Raw genomic sequence first — 21408 nt, forward strand, 5'->3', positions numbered from 1 at the left:
CTCTTTATCTCCCTGTTGAATATTTAAAGTAGATGAATCCCCATCCTCTACCTCTCATCCCCATCCATCCTAGCGTAAGCAAACTTATTATTCCCGATTACTTTTCTTATAATCCATGTATTCGTACCAGTGGAGTGAAAGAAGAAGCTAAACGTTGGCCTCCATGTTTGGGATTTATTGTGGGAAACTTTCCTCTAAGAAAGGGTTAATAATTTTCATGAGACGAATCTGTCTGCACATTAGCTAACAAGATAAATGGTTATAAAATTGAAACGTAATCGTACAAATAGTTTCACAGGTTTTTTTTTCTTCACAGAATGAGTCTGTCCGGTTAAAAATGCTATTAATGTTACAAGTTGGTTCTATTTGTGTGGGGATGTGAATTTGTCTGCCCTCAAAATTAAATGGCTTTCATGTTATGTTATGGACTATAAAGAACGCATATGTCTTTATCGTAACATGGGTACGTGAGAGAGAGAGAGAGAGAGAGAGAGAGAGAGAGAGAGAGAGAGAGAGAGAAAGAGAGAGAGAGAGAGAGAGAGAGAAAGGGAGAGAGAGAGAGAGAGAGAGAGAGAGAGAGAAAGAGAGAGAGAGAGAGAGAGAGAGAGAAAGGGAGAGAGAGAGAGAGAGAGAGAGAGAGAGTATACTGTACCTTTATCTTTGTACATTTTGTATGTTGTAGATGGCCTCAAAAGGATTAGTTGTTTTGTTGTGGTGTTTTTAGACCAAGGAACACAAAAATGTTATTTAGTGACGAAACAATGGGGAAAATATGCCTTACCCGATGACACGACTATGTTGACCACCCTGGGTTGGTCCGGTTGTAGGGTTCGAACCAGCATCCTTAAGTTGCGAGTCCGGAAGACTAACTCGAGAAAAGCCAAGTCTCAGAAAATATTCGCACGTGTGGATAACATGTTTGTACGAATATAAAAACAATTAAACCTTTGATAAGATTTGAATATTAACCGTTTACAAAAGACAGATTGTATCCTCTTCGAAATAGAGTTTTAAACCAGTGGTATCGAAAGGCGGTATAAAGTTGATTAGATCGAAAATGTTGAAATGGTAAAATGACACCAGCGATAACGAATCTACGGAGCGTTTACACAAATTCAGATGAAAAGCATTTTGCGTATAATTAATTTTGAATCGAGAAAATGAACTTTTTTGATATGTTTTTTAATTCTTATGTAATTCACGGGAATATATCAAAACCCTAAATCTCTTATATATATATATATATATATATATATATATATATATATATATATATATATCATGTTTGCCTTGATTTTTACTTTGTAAGGTATGAATACGATAAAGAAAATTAAAGAAAATTATAATTACATCTGTTCCGTTCTTAAGGTACCAGTATCTCTCCCTTTCTTTCACTCAGATGTAAATGTGTGTCCTTATATATATATAAAGAAAGCATAATACAATAGTTCAATCAGAGGGAGTACAAGTTCACATTTCTCCCAGAACAGTACACATTTGTAAAATTGTTTTCATTGCTAACCAGATATTCTAATCACATGACTAAAATAGGAACCAATATTTAAAATTACATTTCCAGCCGAAACAACATATTACACTGTTATCGTTTCTGACCAGGCAGTCTTCACACTTTGCAGAAACATATGGACCAGTTTAGGCAGTACTTTTTCTTCCAATACTCACACACACACACACAGACACACAAAATGGAGGCCTATATTCACTTCTTCGTTCACTCCACTGGTACAATTATAGAGATTGTGAGAATAGTAAATGTGATAAATTATAGAGATTATATGAATAGTAGATTGGATAACAGTTATTTTTTTTTTAAATAGAAGAATTACGTAGAGAGATGGATATTGTTGGTGGGGATCATAAACGGGATCAAAGGTAACATATAAGGGTTAAAGTTATATGTTATACCTTTTCCTTTTCATACCACCGTTTCGGACCACTCGATGAATGAATGTTGGTCCCTGTAAACGGATGTACGGAAATTTCAAAGGAATATATATTTTACGTTACTTATAATTCTGTTTTATACCCATTTTAATATTCTACACTATGAATGGAAAAGTAGTTTTGTTTAAGATAGGAGGAGAGGCGAAGGAGAATATATTGGGTTGTTTTAAAAATTTACTTTAATAGTGATCATAAAGTGATAGAGAAACAGGAAAGCTCTTTGTATTTATGCACTTTTGCTCACATCTTAACTGCTATGGTGTGTAAATCACCGAATGTTAGTCATTGAAGAGTCATTGTAAATAGGTAGTATAGTTTTATCAGAGAACCCCACAAATGATAAACCTATATTAATTATAGACAGATGGCAGTAAATCTCATATATCTAGCCTATAACATGCTCCACAGCTACAAAGATATTCCCATAATGTTACACACTTACAACATGCATTTTAAGAAGGCAGGCTAATGTTAAATTCCCGTTTGGGTCTACTGGATATTTAAGATGGGAGCCCCCATAATCCTTTAAATGGCACACATTTATGCTAACAAGGGCAATAACTATATAGTTGAACCATCAGGGCATTATTGTCACAACTTCTCCTGTCGATTAAACCAAGATTAAGCAGGTTATTAATTAGGTGGATGTGACGTCACGCGTAATGATCACCTGCCTTAAAATAGTCAAATGTGTTCAGTGTCTTAAACCCTTTGTAACATAGTTGCTAAATTTTAATGGTTAGATTAAAATGAAGACGACAATATGTAATATTAAGTATCTTGGTTTATGAGTAACGGAATAGAACCGAAGATGAAGTAATGACGCTTTATTGCGATGGACACGTGTATTTTGTACACTCGCGCTTGCAAAATTGATAGAAGTTCATATTATTGTTTCTACAATATTGCGTAATTTCTCAGCTAACAATTCTGAATGGGAACCCTGGTCGTCATGGACAGATTGTAGTGCCACCTGCGGCCCAGGCATTCATGTGAGGACTCGCAAGTGCCGTGTGTATGTTGAGCAATGTGTTGGAGCCTCAGTTGAGCCAAGTGAATGTGATAATGGACTATGCCAAGGTATTATTTGCCTGTTGTTGTAAATATATTTAAATGCAACTGGTTTACGTGGATAAAGAGTTGACAGAAATCAATTACCCCAAGTAATGACCTCCCAAAAGACACACTAGAATCAAATATAACAACTGATACTATATTGATTGTTTATAGACCTTTTTCAATTTGTGTGCTTCAAACTTACATTCATTACTAATTTCCAATATATACTTCCATATTACATACATTACTAAGTAATAATGTTATACCCCCAAGCTATCAATTATCTCTCTCTTTCTCTCTCTTTCTCTCTCTCTCTCTCTCTCTGTGTTTTCTTCTTTCTCCTTCCATTGTCGAAAAATAATTGATTTCTAGAACTTAATATAGTATAAATACATATATGTGTATGTATGTATGTATGTATGTATGCATGCAGGTATGTATGTATGTATGTATGTATGTATGTATGTATGATCTATTTTGTGTTATTAAAATCTTAATACAAAAGAAAGTATCCTAGCTGACTCTACTGAGCAAGGGTACACCATGAACCTCTATAAAAATGGCAACAAGAGTTATATCAATTGCGCTGAAATTAGCATACAGACATTCAGTTCTCAGTGATCTCTTTTATATGTTATTGGGCGTTGTAATGACAAAGAAGCATTCATATATCAACTTTCATAAACAATCATTGAGAGTAACTATTAATAACAACAATTTCGAAAGGTAAACGAAACGTGAAATACAGCGTACAGTGAAATACTGTTGTAAAACCTTCGTCTAAATGCATATAAATGCATCCTCTCACAAAGTTTCATGACTTTTTGTACGAGAGAATATGGGAATGGATACATAAGCTTATGCGTAAATATAAAATCTAAACTCGTACACTCAACAAGTTAGAACCCTCCCCAGGATTTCAATGCTATGGACCTAAGGATCCAGCATATTTGAAGCTCGGTGAAGATGTAACAACATATATGTTACAACCTGTATGGACGCAGACACCGACACTGCGGGTAGTAAACTGTGTTTGTTCTTCTTCTTAATGGCGAGTTATGAAAATGATTCCTCAGAACCTGTTAAATGAAAGGTGTCGCTAGAAGTGAAACCCTTTGAAGAGTATGGCATCGATCATCCACCTAACGCATACATGTATAACCAAATCGAATGGATCACCAACCAGTTTGGTTGCCAGCAAGGTACACTTTTTTACATAATCAGGATTTTCGACACACGGCTTGCCAATAGAAGGGTTTCTTTTTGTGGCGACCAGTACATCTGACAAAGGAAGAACGAGGGAAAGCCCCGAGAAGGACCACCAACACAAAGGAAGCTACTGAGAGGCTTTTGCACATACCCACGATGGCCTAACCGGAGACTTGAAGACACGCCGGCAGAGGGAAGCTGTCAATGATTGATAAATTAGACCACTGGGCCATCCGGTGGTCAAGAGAAAGAATTCACTAGCATACATATACAAATTCCACTCTTTGTAATTTAGATTTTTCATATAATTTTCATGTAAATTTTATAACATAGTAATTAATCTTATTTCGGTCACTGAAACATTTTTCAAAATGAAAACGCCTATCGGTAAGAAATAGTCATACAGTAGAGGGAGCATCCCACATTATTTAGAGAAGTAAAATTCAAATAATTAGTGATCTCATTCCATTTGTAATACTGTTGCCACATGGTCGTCAAGGTTCGTACGCAATTCACGTATAAAACAAGGAAGGAACAATAATTACATATATTCCACGCGACCTTTGGTTCCAAACACAAATCTCACGAGAGACAAGCAACTGTGAATTTCTTTCTTATTAAAAACGAAAGTATCGTACATATATAAGATAGCGGATTTGACCCAAGCAGCAAATCGCAAATCATAAAGCAGATATCCTCCCATGTTTGAAATTGGATTTAAAACTTGTCAACGCTTCTGTCTCGAGTCTGCGTCCATGAATGTGAATGTAAACGTCAAAAAGAATCCAGCATCTATGCTGAATCAATGCGTTTCAAGAGGACTCGCATTTTTAATCAGACATTCAACCTGGCTGAACGTGAAACGGGTGGGAGGATGGACGCAAATCCATCTAGGATTCCCGTCTAGAATTGCGTTCAGTTAGTTGTGTGGAACTGCATTTGCAAGTCGCAACAGAGAAGCATGAAAACTGGTTTCCTCCACAGTTTGTGTTGTTATTTTCTTTTGTCGAGAGCGGAAACTTGCTTTACATTTTGAAAAGGACAGGTAATCAATTTTAATTACGAACAATGATTATTCGTTAACTATAATAATATCACATTTTCGTGTGTTATAATTAGATCTAGTCTTACGGAATTTAAAATGATTTAATCTGCAATAGGTTGGAATCATTTTACGCATCTGTTTCACTTCAGCACCTAACAAGTATATTTCTTACAGTCTCATCTTTTGATTCACATTTTGTTGTCAAGGTTTAATTTAATATTTATTTGATTTATGGCACAATACAGATATAACAGGCAAAGCGTTTATAGCTAAGTCATTGTTAGAATCTGAGTTACTGATACCAAATTGCTCTTGATTTCTGACTCAAGATTCTGCCGGAGCAAACAAACAAAATATCTGCTACATAGTGCGATTCAATTAAGATGTAATTAATCCGTTTTCCTAAAATCAAAGCATACATGAATAATTATTTCATTTGATTTTGAGATCCTTTTGTGAGGTTATATGCCACTGTTTCTGTAAATTGTTTCGGATTAATGATATGCGACAATAACTTCCGTATGGATTAGTCAAAATGTACTTGTTTGTAGCGTTGACCATGATATATGTAAATTATAACTTTCGTGTGCGCTTAAATAAAAGCAGTCGCAAAAAACGTCATTCCTTTTCAAGAGGGACAAATATCGTTCGCATATTAAGCGTTGCCTGAAATTTACCTTTGGAGTTAGTTACAGGAGTGAAATGTGAAATTTTATATTGCGAGTTGTTACATACTAACGAACAGTTTTGTCGCGGTAGCACTTGTTTATTAGTTGTGGCATGGTTCGATGACGATGAAGTATATGGCGCTGTTTAGTATGGGGAGCGGCGGTTACTAGCGACAAGTGGTTTTGTTAGAGATGGGTAGCCCTATAGAAAGACTGATGTTGTGGCACACTTTACTTTGAATATTGCTGGATGCCAGAATTGTATCGGTAGATGTCTACTATTGATTTTATTATGCATGATTAAATAATCCGCTCGTGAAGGTCAGTGTTCATTATTTAAACGCTGAAAGACTACCTTTAGAAAACGAAAATTAATTAGAACAGTACAGATAGACTGACCACAAAAACATGTTTATATATATATATATATATATATATATATATATATATATATATATATATATATATATATAGTTGGTTTCGGCGATAAGTGAATAACTTTAGCAAATTAATAGAGTGTGAACAATTTAGGGGATCAGATTCATCGATCCTAAGTCGGATCATAAATTAGATTTGAGACTCTTGAATCCAATTGACGGTACATTCTCATAGAGCAATCGGATACGATTCATGGCCACAAATATTACGTTCATGAGCATTCGGGGACAGGCGAGTTACATAGGAATTGCTGATGCAACAAGCATACCGTATGTCGCATTTATTTATTTACGTTTCTCTTTGTAGATTTGTTAGAAGTTAAATGACTATTTGTCAGCTTAGTGGGAGTCTGTTTTCTGGGACTATATTTCTCAAACGGAATGATAAGCCAACGTCTAGGAACACAAGTCACAATGTACAGTCTCTAAGAAACCTTATAGTAGCAAGCATTTGTTTCCTAAACAGGATGCCCCCCCCCCCCCGTATTCCTAACATAAGAATATCTCGAATATTTTTCAAGTATAAATGTTTAGTAGTTTCAGATAAGAATAATTAGGTGTATTATGTGCTTGTGTCACGTTTTATAGTACCAGTCATACAATTCATATAATTACGGCTTAGAAATGCGAACTGATCAATCATACAAAATGAAGAAACCAAAATCCATACAAGTGTGAACAGTTAACGTCTTCTGAATGCTTAGTCTTTAGCTGAGAGAGGAGAATAATTCATGGGGAAGGGGCTTTCAAAAATCCTTAGAGCAAGGCTGATAAAGGCTGGTGGCTTGAGGTCCTAGGAGAAAAGGAAACATTGGCCTCAAAATAACCGCACGCAGGTGTTATTTGATTCGCACGGTAGTAAGGTGCTGCAAGACCGATGGCATGCTCCACAGGTAGTAATATAATTTCTTAGCTGCTTTACCTTTCTGTTCTCAAAATGAGAGTATCGTATTGCAAATACATCAGTTGAATGTAAATATGCATTCATCCATTCACATAACGGGTCGTTGTTGATTATTTGTCTTAAAATAGGCAAGGAGATCATACAATGATAGCTGCACTGAATATAAAGTTGCTAGACCTTAGAGAGCAAGCACAGCTCAATGCTTGCAATCCGGATGATTGGTTCGTCTAATGGCGTCTGAATACCTAGCCTTTTCATTTTCTGCAACTGTAAGGCTGCTCAATATTTGTATTTTTGTCAGTGAATATATTTTACAAGGCTAAAAATGGTTTGCAGGTTAAAATAATAGCACATACAAAAAGGTAATCTTAAGTAATTTTGCTCTTTCTCATCATCAAATTGTGTTTTCATTAAATCTTTGTTCGATTAAAAATACATGCATGAAATATTAACTAAAAACACAACGTATACACATTCCACCTCAATTCTCTTCAGTAATGTCCCCATCTATCAACCCGATATATCAGTGCTTTCGTTCAGCTTAAAGACGAATTTATTTTGAAAAGCTAATAATTGTCTTATATTATGCTTACATTAACGACAATCTAATGATTGTTGATGCCGATATGTTCTGACATTCCCTCAGGAAGAATTAACAATATGTATCAACACAAAACTTCCAACCTCAGGAAGCACGCTCTCTCATGGAATATCCAAAAATTAACACTATAATTCACGCGTAATATTTTCCAAATCATGAATGAATTACATGCTTCGACGTACAGCGGTATGCTGTTTTGTAACGTGTCATTCCTGAAATAGCAGACCATCTGTTACTGTAGACTTCAGTGACGGAACGGTAGATTCAAGTATAAAAGTTTCCTCCTGCATGTGTAGCATTCGGTTACAGCTTGTGATCAAATGCATTAACATTTTAATTGATTTCTAAACTTCACTGACGATTGAAGGCGCAGACCGAAAAACAAATTTCTTGACTGGACATATCATTCAAAGCATTGAGGATAGTTATCCTTTTCTCCTTGATAATAAAAGCGAACAAATCATCGCAAACCGTTTCCAATGCTGAAATAGAATTTATACGCAGATTTATGCATCAGTATCAAGATAACATTTTCCAATAAAAAGTCGAGCGCGAGCGAAAAGTAGCTAAAATACGTTGCCCCCAACCTCTTCCATTATTGAGGACGGATATTGTTATAGAAAGTATACATCTTAATTTAAATTCAAGGAAGGATACATAAAGACATCTAAAGTAGAAATAGGAAAATAGTATACTATGAGACGATGGTTATATTTATGCAGGTTTACCCATTTACCCATTTAAATATCTACTTCCCAATTTGAAAGAGCAATTGTTGATCATTTTGACCGCAGATAGTCAATTGCTGACTTGTATGTAATATAACTTTCTAAAAGACGAACCATTATAAGGTGTATATTGCTCTTATTCTCTGAAACGTGAAATTTTTGTAATTATTGCCACCAATCGTTGTCATTGAATCTTCTTAGTGCTCATTGACACTACTAACTGTAGAAGCATCGTTGTTCAATTGCAAACAGATCATTGTTATATTATTATTCCATCGCGAATCTCTTACGCTAATATCTCTACATTAGCTAGTCATTCCTTCTAAGAGACGTCACTTGCGCCTTTTTGTCAGGTGTATATATCTGCTCAAACTTAAGTGAAGTCAAAACGTTTGTGACGGCAATAATATCTAGCCCATGCAATGTAATTTCTAGGAACAACTAATAAGGGGTTTTCGAATGTGGGATAGATTTTGAAAACGCTATTGGTGCCACTTAACCACAGGCTACCATTTTCTTCCAGTGACACGTTGTTTCTCTTATAGTCAATGGATCCTGGGGTAGCTGGAACGCATGGAGTTCCTGTTCTGTCACATGCGGTTTTGGAAACATGACCCGAACCCGGTCCTGCGACAATCCAGTACCTGTAAATAGTGGTAAGACTTGTGAGGGCTCCGCGACAGAGAGCACAGGTTGCCCAAATACGACAAATTGCCCAGGTAGGTTACCAATGACTGTGTTTCTGTTTGATATATGACACGTCAAATGAAACATTGTGTGCAGGTAGAGTATCAATTATGGTTTTTCTATTTGGTATATAACTATGTGTCTATTGTACTTAGTTTTAACCTTTTGACCATAACGAAGTCCCGCAGAGACGATACAATTTTGCAGCCATTGCTTGAACTATGGTAAAGTTTCTTCCGTTGCTATTTTCCCCAACATTAGTAGATTACACAGGAAACAGTCTATTGGAAATTCAATTTTCATTCAGTAAACATGTGTTTATTCTTTACACTTTTTCTTTAATAAACATGTTCAAAATTACGCTAATATTTCTGCATTGGCGAGTCATTGTTCCGTTGATACGTCACCTGCGCTTGCTAGAACTTAAGAGAAGTCTAAACTTTTCTGAATGGAATAATATCTAACATATGAAAAAGAAATGTCTAGGAACAACTACCACCGAGTTGTCAGTTCTTGAAGATTTTTTTAAACAAAAGCTATAGTTGACCCTTAACCAAACGTTATCAATTTCTTTTAATGGAACATTGTGTCTCTTACAGTTAATGGACATTGGGGAAATTGGAGTGCATGGAGTATCTGTTCTGTCACATGCGGTCCAGGAAACATGACCCGAACCCGATTATGCAACAATCCAGTACCTGTAAATGGGGGTAGGCTTTGTGACGGGACCGCAACAGAGAGCAGAAGTTGCTCAAATGAGACAATGTGTGCAGGTAGGTTACCAATGTCGGTGTTTCTGTTTAATACACGACGCGTCTGTGTGCCCTATTTTGTGTTTATTTGCGTCTTTTGTTCTTGCCTAAATCACGCATTGACGATACAATTGTTCAGCCAATGGTTGAATGACGATATCGATCCTAGCATTTCAAAACTTCGATCATTAATCAGAAAAGGCAACTATGGGGTCTAAGTCTAGGTTAAATTCTTCGTTACTTTGTACGCTTTTGTTGTATTTTCGTCGCTCTTCCTTTTGTTTCCTTTAACCGGCTTCATCCATTTGCTTGGTTATATTTCTGGCAAACAGAACTGTACAAAGACTTAACCAATGTTAAATATAACTGAAACTTCTGATTGCAAGAAAACGGTCTTTTGGAAACTCAACTTTTATTCAATAACAATGTACTCACTTTCTACACTTATTCTTTAATAAGCATCCTGAACATTGGCATAAGGTGTTTAAATCATGGCAGTATGCTGGTTAGAGATTACGCAAAACAGTATGTAAACTTCTGCACCAATCAGTGTTACAACAATGACACCGGAAAAAAACCTGTAAGTTATGATATTGTCTTCCGGTAATTTGCGCATGCTACTTACAAAAAAGATCGCATAAAGAATTCGAGGACGTTCGTCAATGAAACATCTCATGGTCATGATACTTATTTAACGTCTAAAAATAGATGCAGACCCAAATCGAGATAAACAGCTTATAGAGCACAGCCGAATAACAATTTGGAATTGTAATCAACATCATGTGTTCTAATTGCCATCTCGCTACGTTATGGGGCATTCTTGCAATAGGGTCAGAGTAAAATGTGAAATAAAGAGAATTGATTCACTTTGCTTTCCACAGAGGACCGTGTTCTCTAGACTATAAAGTTATATATAACAGGTTACACAAGTTCTTTCATTTCGGTAATTAAACATGGCAATATATGTATCTCGAAATGGTTATTCGTGTCTGGTTTTGTACGTTTTCAAAAAAGTGACAATTCGATTTCCTATTACTTGATCATCTTCTTACGAATCAATAATTTATATAAGGTATATATTGATTAAATTCGAATGATCATTTCACATGCGTTGATTTGCGTCTACAAGCGCAACTGCCGTCTTCAAGTAGACAGCACAAACTGCAAATAAAAAACATGATAATGTACCTATCACCGCTTACTTAGCGAACTTACACTGGATAAGAAAGCTCATTTTCTGATAGAGTGAAATGGAATGTTCTGATAGGTAACATTGCTATTTGTTGTAATCTGCATATTACAAGCCGATCGAAATCTCACGTCTCTGGCATAAATAATGGCAATGTATCTCATATTACACAGTTCACCGCTGTCAATGAATGCCATTTATATTCCCCCAAACGTCATGACCACTGCCTAAGATTGATATCAAAAAGTACAATTTGTCTCAAAGGAGTTCATATATTTCAGTTACATCAGCTGATTGCCAACATTTATTCACTTATTGATATAGTACTGCGATTTGAGCTATCTTCATTCCCAGATGTCTATATTGGGTAGGGATCACACGTTAGCAGTGTAGCAGTATAAAAATGAAATAAGTTATATTTAGAGAGCACGCGCAGTTCAATACCATCATTCTTATATACATTGTCATTCTGATAAAATGCACTAATTGAAAATTTAACAACGTGCAATCTACTAAACCTACCAACAACATCAATCTACTACAACTGGACACCCAATTCATTCAAAGAAAAAACAAAAAGTGTTATAGAAAACATAATGCTTGTTTCATATTAAACTTACAATGACACCAATCTATGGCTTTATGATATTCGAATGTGGTCGAAATTCCTCCAAAAGATAATTCAAGACAGGCATTGCCTATAACAATGTCAAATGGTGATTGCAAAAGAAAACATCATTCTTGCAACTCGGGAAAAGTACATTACATCGTCAAATAAAGCGCACGAGAAAAACGCGTCACATTTATGGATAATGTCACTCGATATCAGTTAATACTCACATATCCAGTACGCGTTGCTAGGTCTTACGTATTTCTCATTGGGACTAAATCATCTCTTCATTACTCAATTTCCAAAGGTATAATCACGCTTTGCTATGTCTTACCTATTTCTTATTACAACAAAATCACCTCCTTAAAACTCAGTTTCCAGTCTGAAGTCTTTAATCATATTTGATCTTTATTGTGTTCTGATATAATTTTAACGATACTTTACTTGAAAATACAAACGTTTCTCTCGTATCTTTCTTCATCCTAATCTCAAAATTAAATCGGACAGATGGGGTTTCCTCTTCGGTAATGCTTCTTGGGTAAATAGAAGGGGGGGGGGGGGGAGAATTAAGTCAAAGAACAAGAAGTTATTATTGTAGCCTTGAAACGTATCATTCTCTCAGTGTCTTTATTCGCTGGCCTTACATGTTGATAGATATTAATTGTTAGAACTGCAACTGGGGCAAATGCATTGTTTTCTATGATAACTGAACATGTTCTAAACGTGGCTAGTCAAAGCCATATGGAGAAATTTAGATTCTTTCTTTTGTAGAATAAATATTATGTGTATATTGTTGTCACCTTTAAGTCTATACTAAACGTTGCATGAAGATCAGATATGATTTGTTGAAGTTAAATTTGGACGTGTTTGAATATGTATGTTTTTTTTATTGACACTCCTCTAGGTGTGAGAGTATTGTACGTCAAATGTTCCAACACGCTCTTAAAGTAAAGAAAAGTTCCAAATGCTTTACACACGGACAGCAATTTTCAAACGTATTAATAATAGAGTATGGCATTACAAGGTAAGATGTTATTCAATGGAAATGTAATCGTACAAATAGTTTCACAGGTTCTGTGTTTTTCACAGAATGAGTCTGTCCGGTTAAAAATGCTATTAATGTTACAAGTTGTTCTATTTGTGTGGGGGATGTAACTTTCTCTGCCCTCAGAATTAAATGGCTTTCATGTGATGTTATGGACCTTAAAGTACACATATGTGTTTATCGTAACATGGGTACGTCAGTGTGTGAGAGCGAGCGAGCCAGCGAGGGAGCGAGAAAGAGAGAGAGAGATAGTATACTGCACCTTTATCATTGTTTGTACATTTTGTATGTAGTAAACGGACTCAAAAGGGTTAGTTGTTTTGTTGTGCTGTTTTCCGGCCGAGGTACACAAGAATGTTATTTAGTGACGAAACAATGGGAAAATATGCGATGGACAAGTGTATTTTGTATACTTGCGCTTGCAAAATTGATATAAGCTCATATTATTGGTTCTACAATATTGTATAATTTCTCAGGTAACAATTCTGAATGGGAACCCTGGTTGTCATGGACAGATTGTAGTGCCACCTGCGGCCCAGGCATTCATGTGAGGACTCGCAAGTGCCGTGTGATTGTTGAGCAATGTGTTGGAGCCTCGGTTGAGTCAAGTGAATGTGATAATGGACTATGCCAAGGTATTATTTGCCTGTTGTTGTAAATATATTTAAATGCAACTGGTTTACGTGGATAAAGAGTTGACAGAAATCAATTACCCCAAGTAATGACCTCCCAAAAGACACACTAGAATCAAATATAACAACTGATACTATATTGATTGTTTATAGACTTTTTTCAATTTGCATGCTTCAAACTTACATTCATAACTAATTTCCAATATATACTTCAAAATTACATACATTACTAAGTAATAATGTTATACCCAAGCTATCAATTTTCTCTCTCTCCCTCTTTCTCTGTCTGTTTTCTTCTTTCTCCTTCCATTGTCGAAAAATTATTGATTTCTAGAACTTAATATAGTACACCATAAACCTCTATAAAAATGGCAACTAGAGTTATATCAATTGCGCTGAAATTAGAAAACAGACATTCAGTTTTCAGTGATCTCTTTTATATGGTATTGGGCATTGAAACAACGAAGAGGCATTCATATATCAGCTTTCATAAACAATCATTGACAGTAACTATTAATAACAACAATTTCGAAAGGTACGCGAAACGTGAAGTACAGGCTAAAGCGAAATACTACTGAAAAACCTGCGTCTAAATGCATATAAATGCATCCTCTCACAAAGTTTCATGACTTTTTGTACAAGAGAATACGGGAATGGTTACAAAAGCTTATGAGTAAATATAAAACCTTAACTGGTATGCTAAACAAGTTAGAAGCCTCCCCAGGATTTCAATGCTATGGATCTAAGGAGAGAGCATATCTGAGGCTCGGTGAAGATGTAACTACATATATGTTACAACCTGTATGGACGCAGACACCATCACTGCGGGTAGTAAACTGTGTTTGTTCTTCTTCTTAAAGGCGAGCTATGAAAATGATTCCTCAGAACCTGTTAAACGAAAGGTGTCGCTAGAAGTGAAACCCTTTGAAGAGTATGGCATCGATCATCCACCTAACGCATACATGTATAACCAAATCGAATGGATCACCAACCAGTTTGCATGCCAGCTAGGTGCACTTTTTTACATAATCAGGATTTTCGACACACGGCTTGCCAATAGAAGGGTTTCTTTTTGTGGCGGCCAGTACATCTGACAAAGGAAGAACGAGGGAAAGCCCCGAGAAAGGACCACCAACACAAAGGAAGCTACTGAGAGGCTTTTGCGCATACCCACGTTGGCCAAACCCGAGACTTGAAGACACGCCGGCAGAGGGAAGCAGTCAATGATTACTAAATTAGACTACTCGGCCATCCGGTGGTCACTAGCATACATATACAAATTCCACTCTTTGTAATTTCGAGATTTTTCATATAATTTTCATGAAAATTTTATAACATAGTAATTAATCTTATTTCGGTCACTGAAACATTTTTCAAAATGAAAACGCCTATCGGTAAGAAATAGTCATACAGTAGAGGTTGCATACCACATTATTTAGAGAGGTAAAATTCAAATAATTAGTGATCTCATTCCATTTGTAATACTGTTGCCACATGGTCGTCAAGATTCGTACGCAATTGGCGTATAAAACAAGGAAGGAACAATAATTACATATATTCCACGCGACCTTTGGTTCCAAACACAAATCTGAGGAGAAACAAGCAACTGTGAATTTCTTTCTGATCAAAAAGAAAGAATCGTACATGCATAAGATAGCGGATTTGACCCAAGCAGCAAATCGCAAATCATAAAGCAGATATCCTCCCATGTTTGAAATTGGATTTAAAATTTGTCACCGCTTCTGTCTCGAGTCTGCGTCCATGAATGTGAATGCAAACGTCAGAAAGAATCCAGCATCTATGCTGAATCAATGCGTTTCAAGAGGACTCGCATTTTTAATCAGACATTCAACCTGGCTAAACGTGAAACGGGTGGGAGGATGGACGCAAATCCATCTAGGATTACAGTCTAGAATTGCGTTCAGTTATTTGTGTGGAACTGCATTTGCATGTCGCAACAGAGAAGCATGAAAAGTGGTTTCCTCCACAGTTTGTGTTGTTATTTCCTTTTGTCGAGAGCGGAACCTTGCTTTATATTATGAAAAGGACAGTTAATCAATTTTAATTACGAACAATGATCATTCGTTAACTATAATAATTTCACATTTTCGTGTGTTATAATTAGATCTAGTCTTACGGAATTTAAAATGATTTAATCTGCAATAGGTTGGAATCATTTTACGCATCTGTATCACTTCAGCACCTAACAAGTATATTTCTTATAGTCTCATCTGTTGATTTACATTTTCTTGTCAAGGTTTAATTTAATATTTATTTGATTTATGGCACAATACAGACATAACAGGCAAAGCGTTTATAGCTAAGTCATTGTTAGAATCTGAGTTAATAATACCAAATTGCTCTTGATTTCTGACTCAAGATGCTGCCGGAGGAAACAAACAAAATATTTGCAACATATGCGATTCAATTAAGATATAATTAATTCGTTTTCCTAAAATCAAAGCATACATGAATAATTATTTCATTTGATTTTGAGATCCTTTTGTGAGGTCATATGCCACTGTTTCTGTAAATTGTTTCGGATTAATGATATGCGACAATAACCTCCGTATGGATTAGTCAAAATGTACATGTTTGTAGCGTTGACCATGATATATGTAAATTATAACTTTCGTGTGCGCTTAAATAAAAGCAGTAGCAAAAAACGTCAATCCTTTTCAAGAGGGACAAATATCGTTCGCATAGTAATCTTCGCGTGAAATTTACCTTTGGAGTTAGTTACAGGAGTGAAATGTGACATTTTATATTGCGAGTTGTTAGATACTAACGAACAGTTTTGTCGCGGTAGCACTTGTATATTAGTTGTGGCATGGTTCGACGACGATGAAGTAAAAGTCTATATGGCGCTGTTCAGTATGGGGAGCGGAGGTCCCTAGCGACAAGTGGTTTTGATAGAGATGGGTAGCCCTGTAGGAAGACTGATGTTTTCGCACACTTTACTTTGAATACTGCTGGATGCCAGAATTGTATCGGTAGCTGTCTACTATTGATTTTGTAATGCATGATTAAATAATCCGCTTGTGAAGGTCAGTGTTCATTATTTAAATGCTGAAAGATTACCTTTAGAAAACACAAACTAATTAGAGCAGTACTGATAGACTGAGCATAACAAAAACATATATATATATATATATATATATATATATATATATATATATATATATATATATATATATATATATATATATATATATATATATATATCTGGTTTCGGCGATAAGTGATTAACAAATTAATAGAGTGTGAAAAATTTAGGGGATCAGATTCGTCGACTCTAAGTCGGATCATAAATTAGATTTGAGACTCTTGAATCCAATTGACGGTACATTCTCAAGCAGCAATCAGTTACGATTCATGGCCACAAATATTACGTTCATGAGCATTCGGGGACAGGTGAGTTACATTGGAATTGCTGATGCAACAAACATACCGTATGTCGCATTTTGTTATTTACGTCTCTCTTTGTATGTTTGTTAGAAGTTCAATGACTATTTGTGGGCTTAGTGGGAATCTGTTTTTTGAGACTATATTTCTCAAACGGAATAATAAGCCAACGTCTAGGAACACAAGTCACAATGTACAGTTTTTACGAAACCTTATAATAGCAAGCATTTCTTTCCTAAACAGGACGGTTCCCCCCCCCCCCATCCCAGTCTTCCTAACATAAGAATGTCTCGGATATTTTTCAAGCATAAATGTTTAGCAATTTCAGATAGGAATAATTAGGTGTATTATGTACTTGTGTCACGTTTTATAGTACCAGTCATACAATTCATATAATTACGGCTTAGAAATGCGAACTGATCAATCATACAAAATGAAGAAACAAAATCCATACAAGTGTGAACAATTAGCGTCTTGTGAATTCTTAGTCTTTAGCTGAGAGAGGAGAATAATTCATGGGGAGGGGGCTTTCAAAAATTCTTCAGTTGATAAATGCTGGTGGCTTGAGGTCCTAGGAGAAAAGGAAACATTGGCCTCAAAATAACCGCACGCAGGTGTTATTTGATTCGCTCGGTAGCAAGGTGCTGCAAGACCGATGGCATACTCCACAGGTAGTAATATAATTTCTTATTTGCTTTACCATTCTGTTCTCAAAATGAGAGTATCGTATTGCAAATACATCAGTTGAATGTAAATATGCATTCATCCATTCACATAACGGGTCGTTGTTGATTATTTGTCTTAAAATAGGCAAGGAGATCATACAATGATAGCTGCACTGAATATAAAGTTGCTAGACCATAGAGAGCAAGCACAGCTCAATAATTTGCAATCCGGATCACTGGTTGGTCTAATGGCCTCTGAATACCTAGCCTTTTCATTTTCTGCAACTGTAAGGCTGCTCAATATTTGTATACTTGTCAGTGAATAGATTTTACCAGGCTAAAAATTGTTTGCAGGTTAAAATAATAGCACATACAAAAAGGTAATCTTAAGTAATTTTGCTCTTTCTCATCATCAAATTGTGTTTTCATTAAATCTTTGTTCGATTAAAAATACATGCATGAAATATTAACTAAAAACACAACGTATACACATTCCACCTCAATTCTCTTCAGTAATGTCCCCATCTATCAACCCGATATATCAGTGCTTTCGTTCAGCTTAAAGACGAATTTATTTTGAAAAGCTAATAATTGTCGTATATTATGCTCACATTAACGACAATCTAATGGTTGTTAATGCCGATATGTTCTGACATTCCCTCAGGAAGAATTAACAATATGTATCAACACAAAACTTCCAACCTCAGGAAGCACGCTCTCTCATGGAATATCCAAAAGTTAACGCTATAATTCACGCGTAATATTTTCTAAATGCATTACCTGCTTCGACGTACAGTGGTATGCTGTTTTGTAACGTGTCATTCCAGAAATAGCAGACCATCTGTTACTGTAGACTTCAGTGACAGAACGGTAGATTCAAGTATAAAAGTTTCGTCCTGCATGTGTAGCATTCGGTTACAGCTTGTGATCAAATGCATTAACATTTTAACTGACTTCTAAACTTCATTGACGATTGAAGGCGCAGACCGAAAAACAAATTTCTTGACTGGACATATCATTCAAAGCATTGAGGATAGTTATCGCTCTTCTCCTTGATAATAAAATCGAACAAATCATCGCAAACCGTTTCCAATGCTGAAATAGAATTTATACGCAGATTTATGCATCAGTATTAAGATAACTTTTCCCAATGAAATATCGAGCGCGAGCGAAAAGTAGTTAACATACGTTGCCCCCAACCTCTCCTGTTATAGAAAGTGTACATCTTAATTTAAATTCAAGGAAGGATACATAAAGACATCTAAAGTAGAAATAGGAAAATAGTATGAGACAATGGTTATATTTATGCAGGTTTACCCATTTACCCATTTAAATATCTACTTCCTAATTTGAAAGAGCAATTGTTGACCGCAGATAGTTACCTGCTGACTTGTATGTAATATAACTTTCTAAAAGACGAACCATTATAAGGTGTGTATTGCTCTTATTCTCTGAAACGTGTAATTTTTGTAATTTTTGCCAATACTCATTATCATTGAATCTTTTTAATGCTCACTGACGCTATTAACTGTAGGACCAAAGTTACTCAATTGCAAACAGATCACTGCCATATTAGTATTTCATCGGGAATCTCTTACGCTAATATCTCTATTTTAACTAGCCATTCTTATTAGGAGACGTCACTTGCGCCTTCGTGTCATGTGTGTATGTCTGCTCAAACTTAAGTGAAGTCAAAACGTTTGTGACGGCAAATATATCGAGCCCATGCAATATAATTTCTAGGAACAACTAATAAGGGGTTTTCGAATGTGGGATAGATTTTGAAAACGCTATTGTTGCCACTTAACCACAAGCTACCATTTTCTTGCAGTTTCACGTTGTTTCTCTTATAGTCAACGGATCCTGGGGTAGCTGGAACGCATGGAGTTCCTGTTCTGCAACATGCGGTTCTGGAAACATGACCCGAACCCGGTCCTGCGACAATCCAGTACCTGTAAATAGTGGTAAGACTTGTGAGGGCTCCGCGACAGAGAGCACAGGTTGCCCAAATACGACAAATTGCCCAGGTAGGTTACCAATGACTGTGTTTCTGTTTGATATATGACACGTCAAATGAGACATTGTGTGCAGGTAGAGTATCAATTATGGTTTTTCTATTTGGTATATAACTATGTGTCTACTGTACTTAGTTTTAACCTTTTGACCATAACGAAGTCCCGCAGAGACGATACAATTTTGCAGCCATTGCTTGAACTATGGTAATGTTTCTTCTGTTGCTATTTTCCCCAGCATTAGTAGATTACACAGGAAACAGTCTTTTGGAAATTCAATTTTGATTCAGTAAACATGTGTTTATTCTTTACACTTTTTCTTTAATAAACATGTTCAAAATTACGCTAATATTTCTGCACTGGTGAGTCATTTTTCCGTTGATACGTCACCTGAGCTTGCTAGAACTTAAGATAAATCTAAACGTTTCTGAATGCATTAATATCTAACATATGAAAAAGAAACGTCTAGGAACAATTACCACCGAGTTTTCAGTTCTTGAAGATTTTTTAAACAAAAGCTAGAGTTGACCCTTAACCAAACGTTATCAATTTCTCTTATATGGAACATTGTGTCTCTTACAGTTAATGGACATTGGGGTAATTGGAGTGCATGGAGTATCTGTTCTGTCACATGCGGTCCAGGAAACATGACCCGAACCCGATTATGCAACAATCCAGTACCTGTAAATGGGGGTAAGCTTTGTGACGGGACCGCAACAGAGAGCAGAAGTTGCTCAAATGAGACAATGTGTGCAGGTAGGTTACCAATGTCGGTGTTTCTGTTTAATACACGACGTCTTTTGTTCTTGCCTAAATCATGCATTGACGATACAATTGTTCAGCCAATGGATGAATGACGGTATCGATCCTAGCATTTCAAAACTTCGATCATTAATCAGAAAAGGCAACTATGGGGTCTAAGTCTAGGTTAAATTCTTCGTTACTTTGTACGCTTTTGTTGTATTTTCATCGCTCTTCCTTTTGTTTCCTTTAACCGGCTTCATCCATTTACTTGGATATATTTCTGGCAAACAGAACTTTACAAAGACTTAACCAATGTTAAATATAACTGAAACTTCTGATTGCAAGAAAACGGTCTTTTGGAAACTCAACTTTTATTCAATAACAATGTACTCACTTTCTACACTTATTCTTTAATAAGCATCCTGAACATTGGCATAAGGTGTTTAAATCATGGCAGTATGCTGGTTAGAGATTACGCAAAACAGTATGTAAACTTCTGCACCAATCAGTGTTACAACAATGACACCGGAAAAAAACCTGTAAGTTATGATATTGTCTTCCGGTAATTTGCGCATGCTACTTACAAAAAAGATCGCATAAAGAATTCGAGGACGTTCGTCAATGAAACATCTCATGGTTATGATACTTATTTAACGTCTAAAAATAGATGCAGACCCAAATCGAGATAAACAGCTTATAGAGCACAGCCGAATAACAATTTGGAATTGTAATCAACATCATGTGTTCTAATTGCCATCTCGCTACGTTATGGGGCATTCTTGCAATAGGGTCAGAGTAAAATGTGAAATAAAGAGAATTGATTCACTTTGCTTTCCACAGAGGACCGTGTTCTCTAGACTATAAAGTTATATATAACAGGTTACACAAGTTCTTTCATTTCGGTAATTAAACATGGCAATATATGTATCTCGAAATGGTTATTCGTGTCTGGTTTTGTACGTTTTCAAAAAAGTGACAATTCGATTTCCTATTACTTGATCATCTTCTTACGAATCAATAATTTATATAATGTATATATTGATTAAATTCG

General features: G+C 35.9%; 1 protein-coding gene across 1 annotated transcript in view; it reads left to right on the forward strand.

The window, feature by feature from the left end:
• Positions 1 to 21408, forward strand: part of LOC149793665 (SCO-spondin-like) — a 120887-nt gene that overhangs the window by 13679 nt on the left and 85800 nt on the right. Inside the window, exons 4-9 of the mRNA XM_089969032.1 lie at positions 2887 to 3045; positions 9162 to 9335; positions 9903 to 10076; positions 13376 to 13534; positions 19455 to 19628; positions 20196 to 20369. Of these exons, the coding sequence (XP_089825158.1) occupies positions 2887 to 3045; positions 9162 to 9335; positions 9903 to 10076; positions 13376 to 13534; positions 19455 to 19628; positions 20196 to 20369 (1014 nt within the window). The remainder of the gene's footprint in view (positions 1 to 2886; positions 3046 to 9161; positions 9336 to 9902; positions 10077 to 13375; positions 13535 to 19454; positions 19629 to 20195; positions 20370 to 21408) is intronic.

Source organism: Sinohyriopsis cumingii, chromosome 8 (assembly GCF_028554795.1).
Source record: "Sinohyriopsis cumingii isolate HCF-2022 chromosome 8, ASM2855479v2, whole genome shotgun sequence".
NCBI classification, from domain to species: domain Eukaryota; kingdom Metazoa; phylum Mollusca; class Bivalvia; order Unionida; family Unionidae; genus Sinohyriopsis; species Sinohyriopsis cumingii.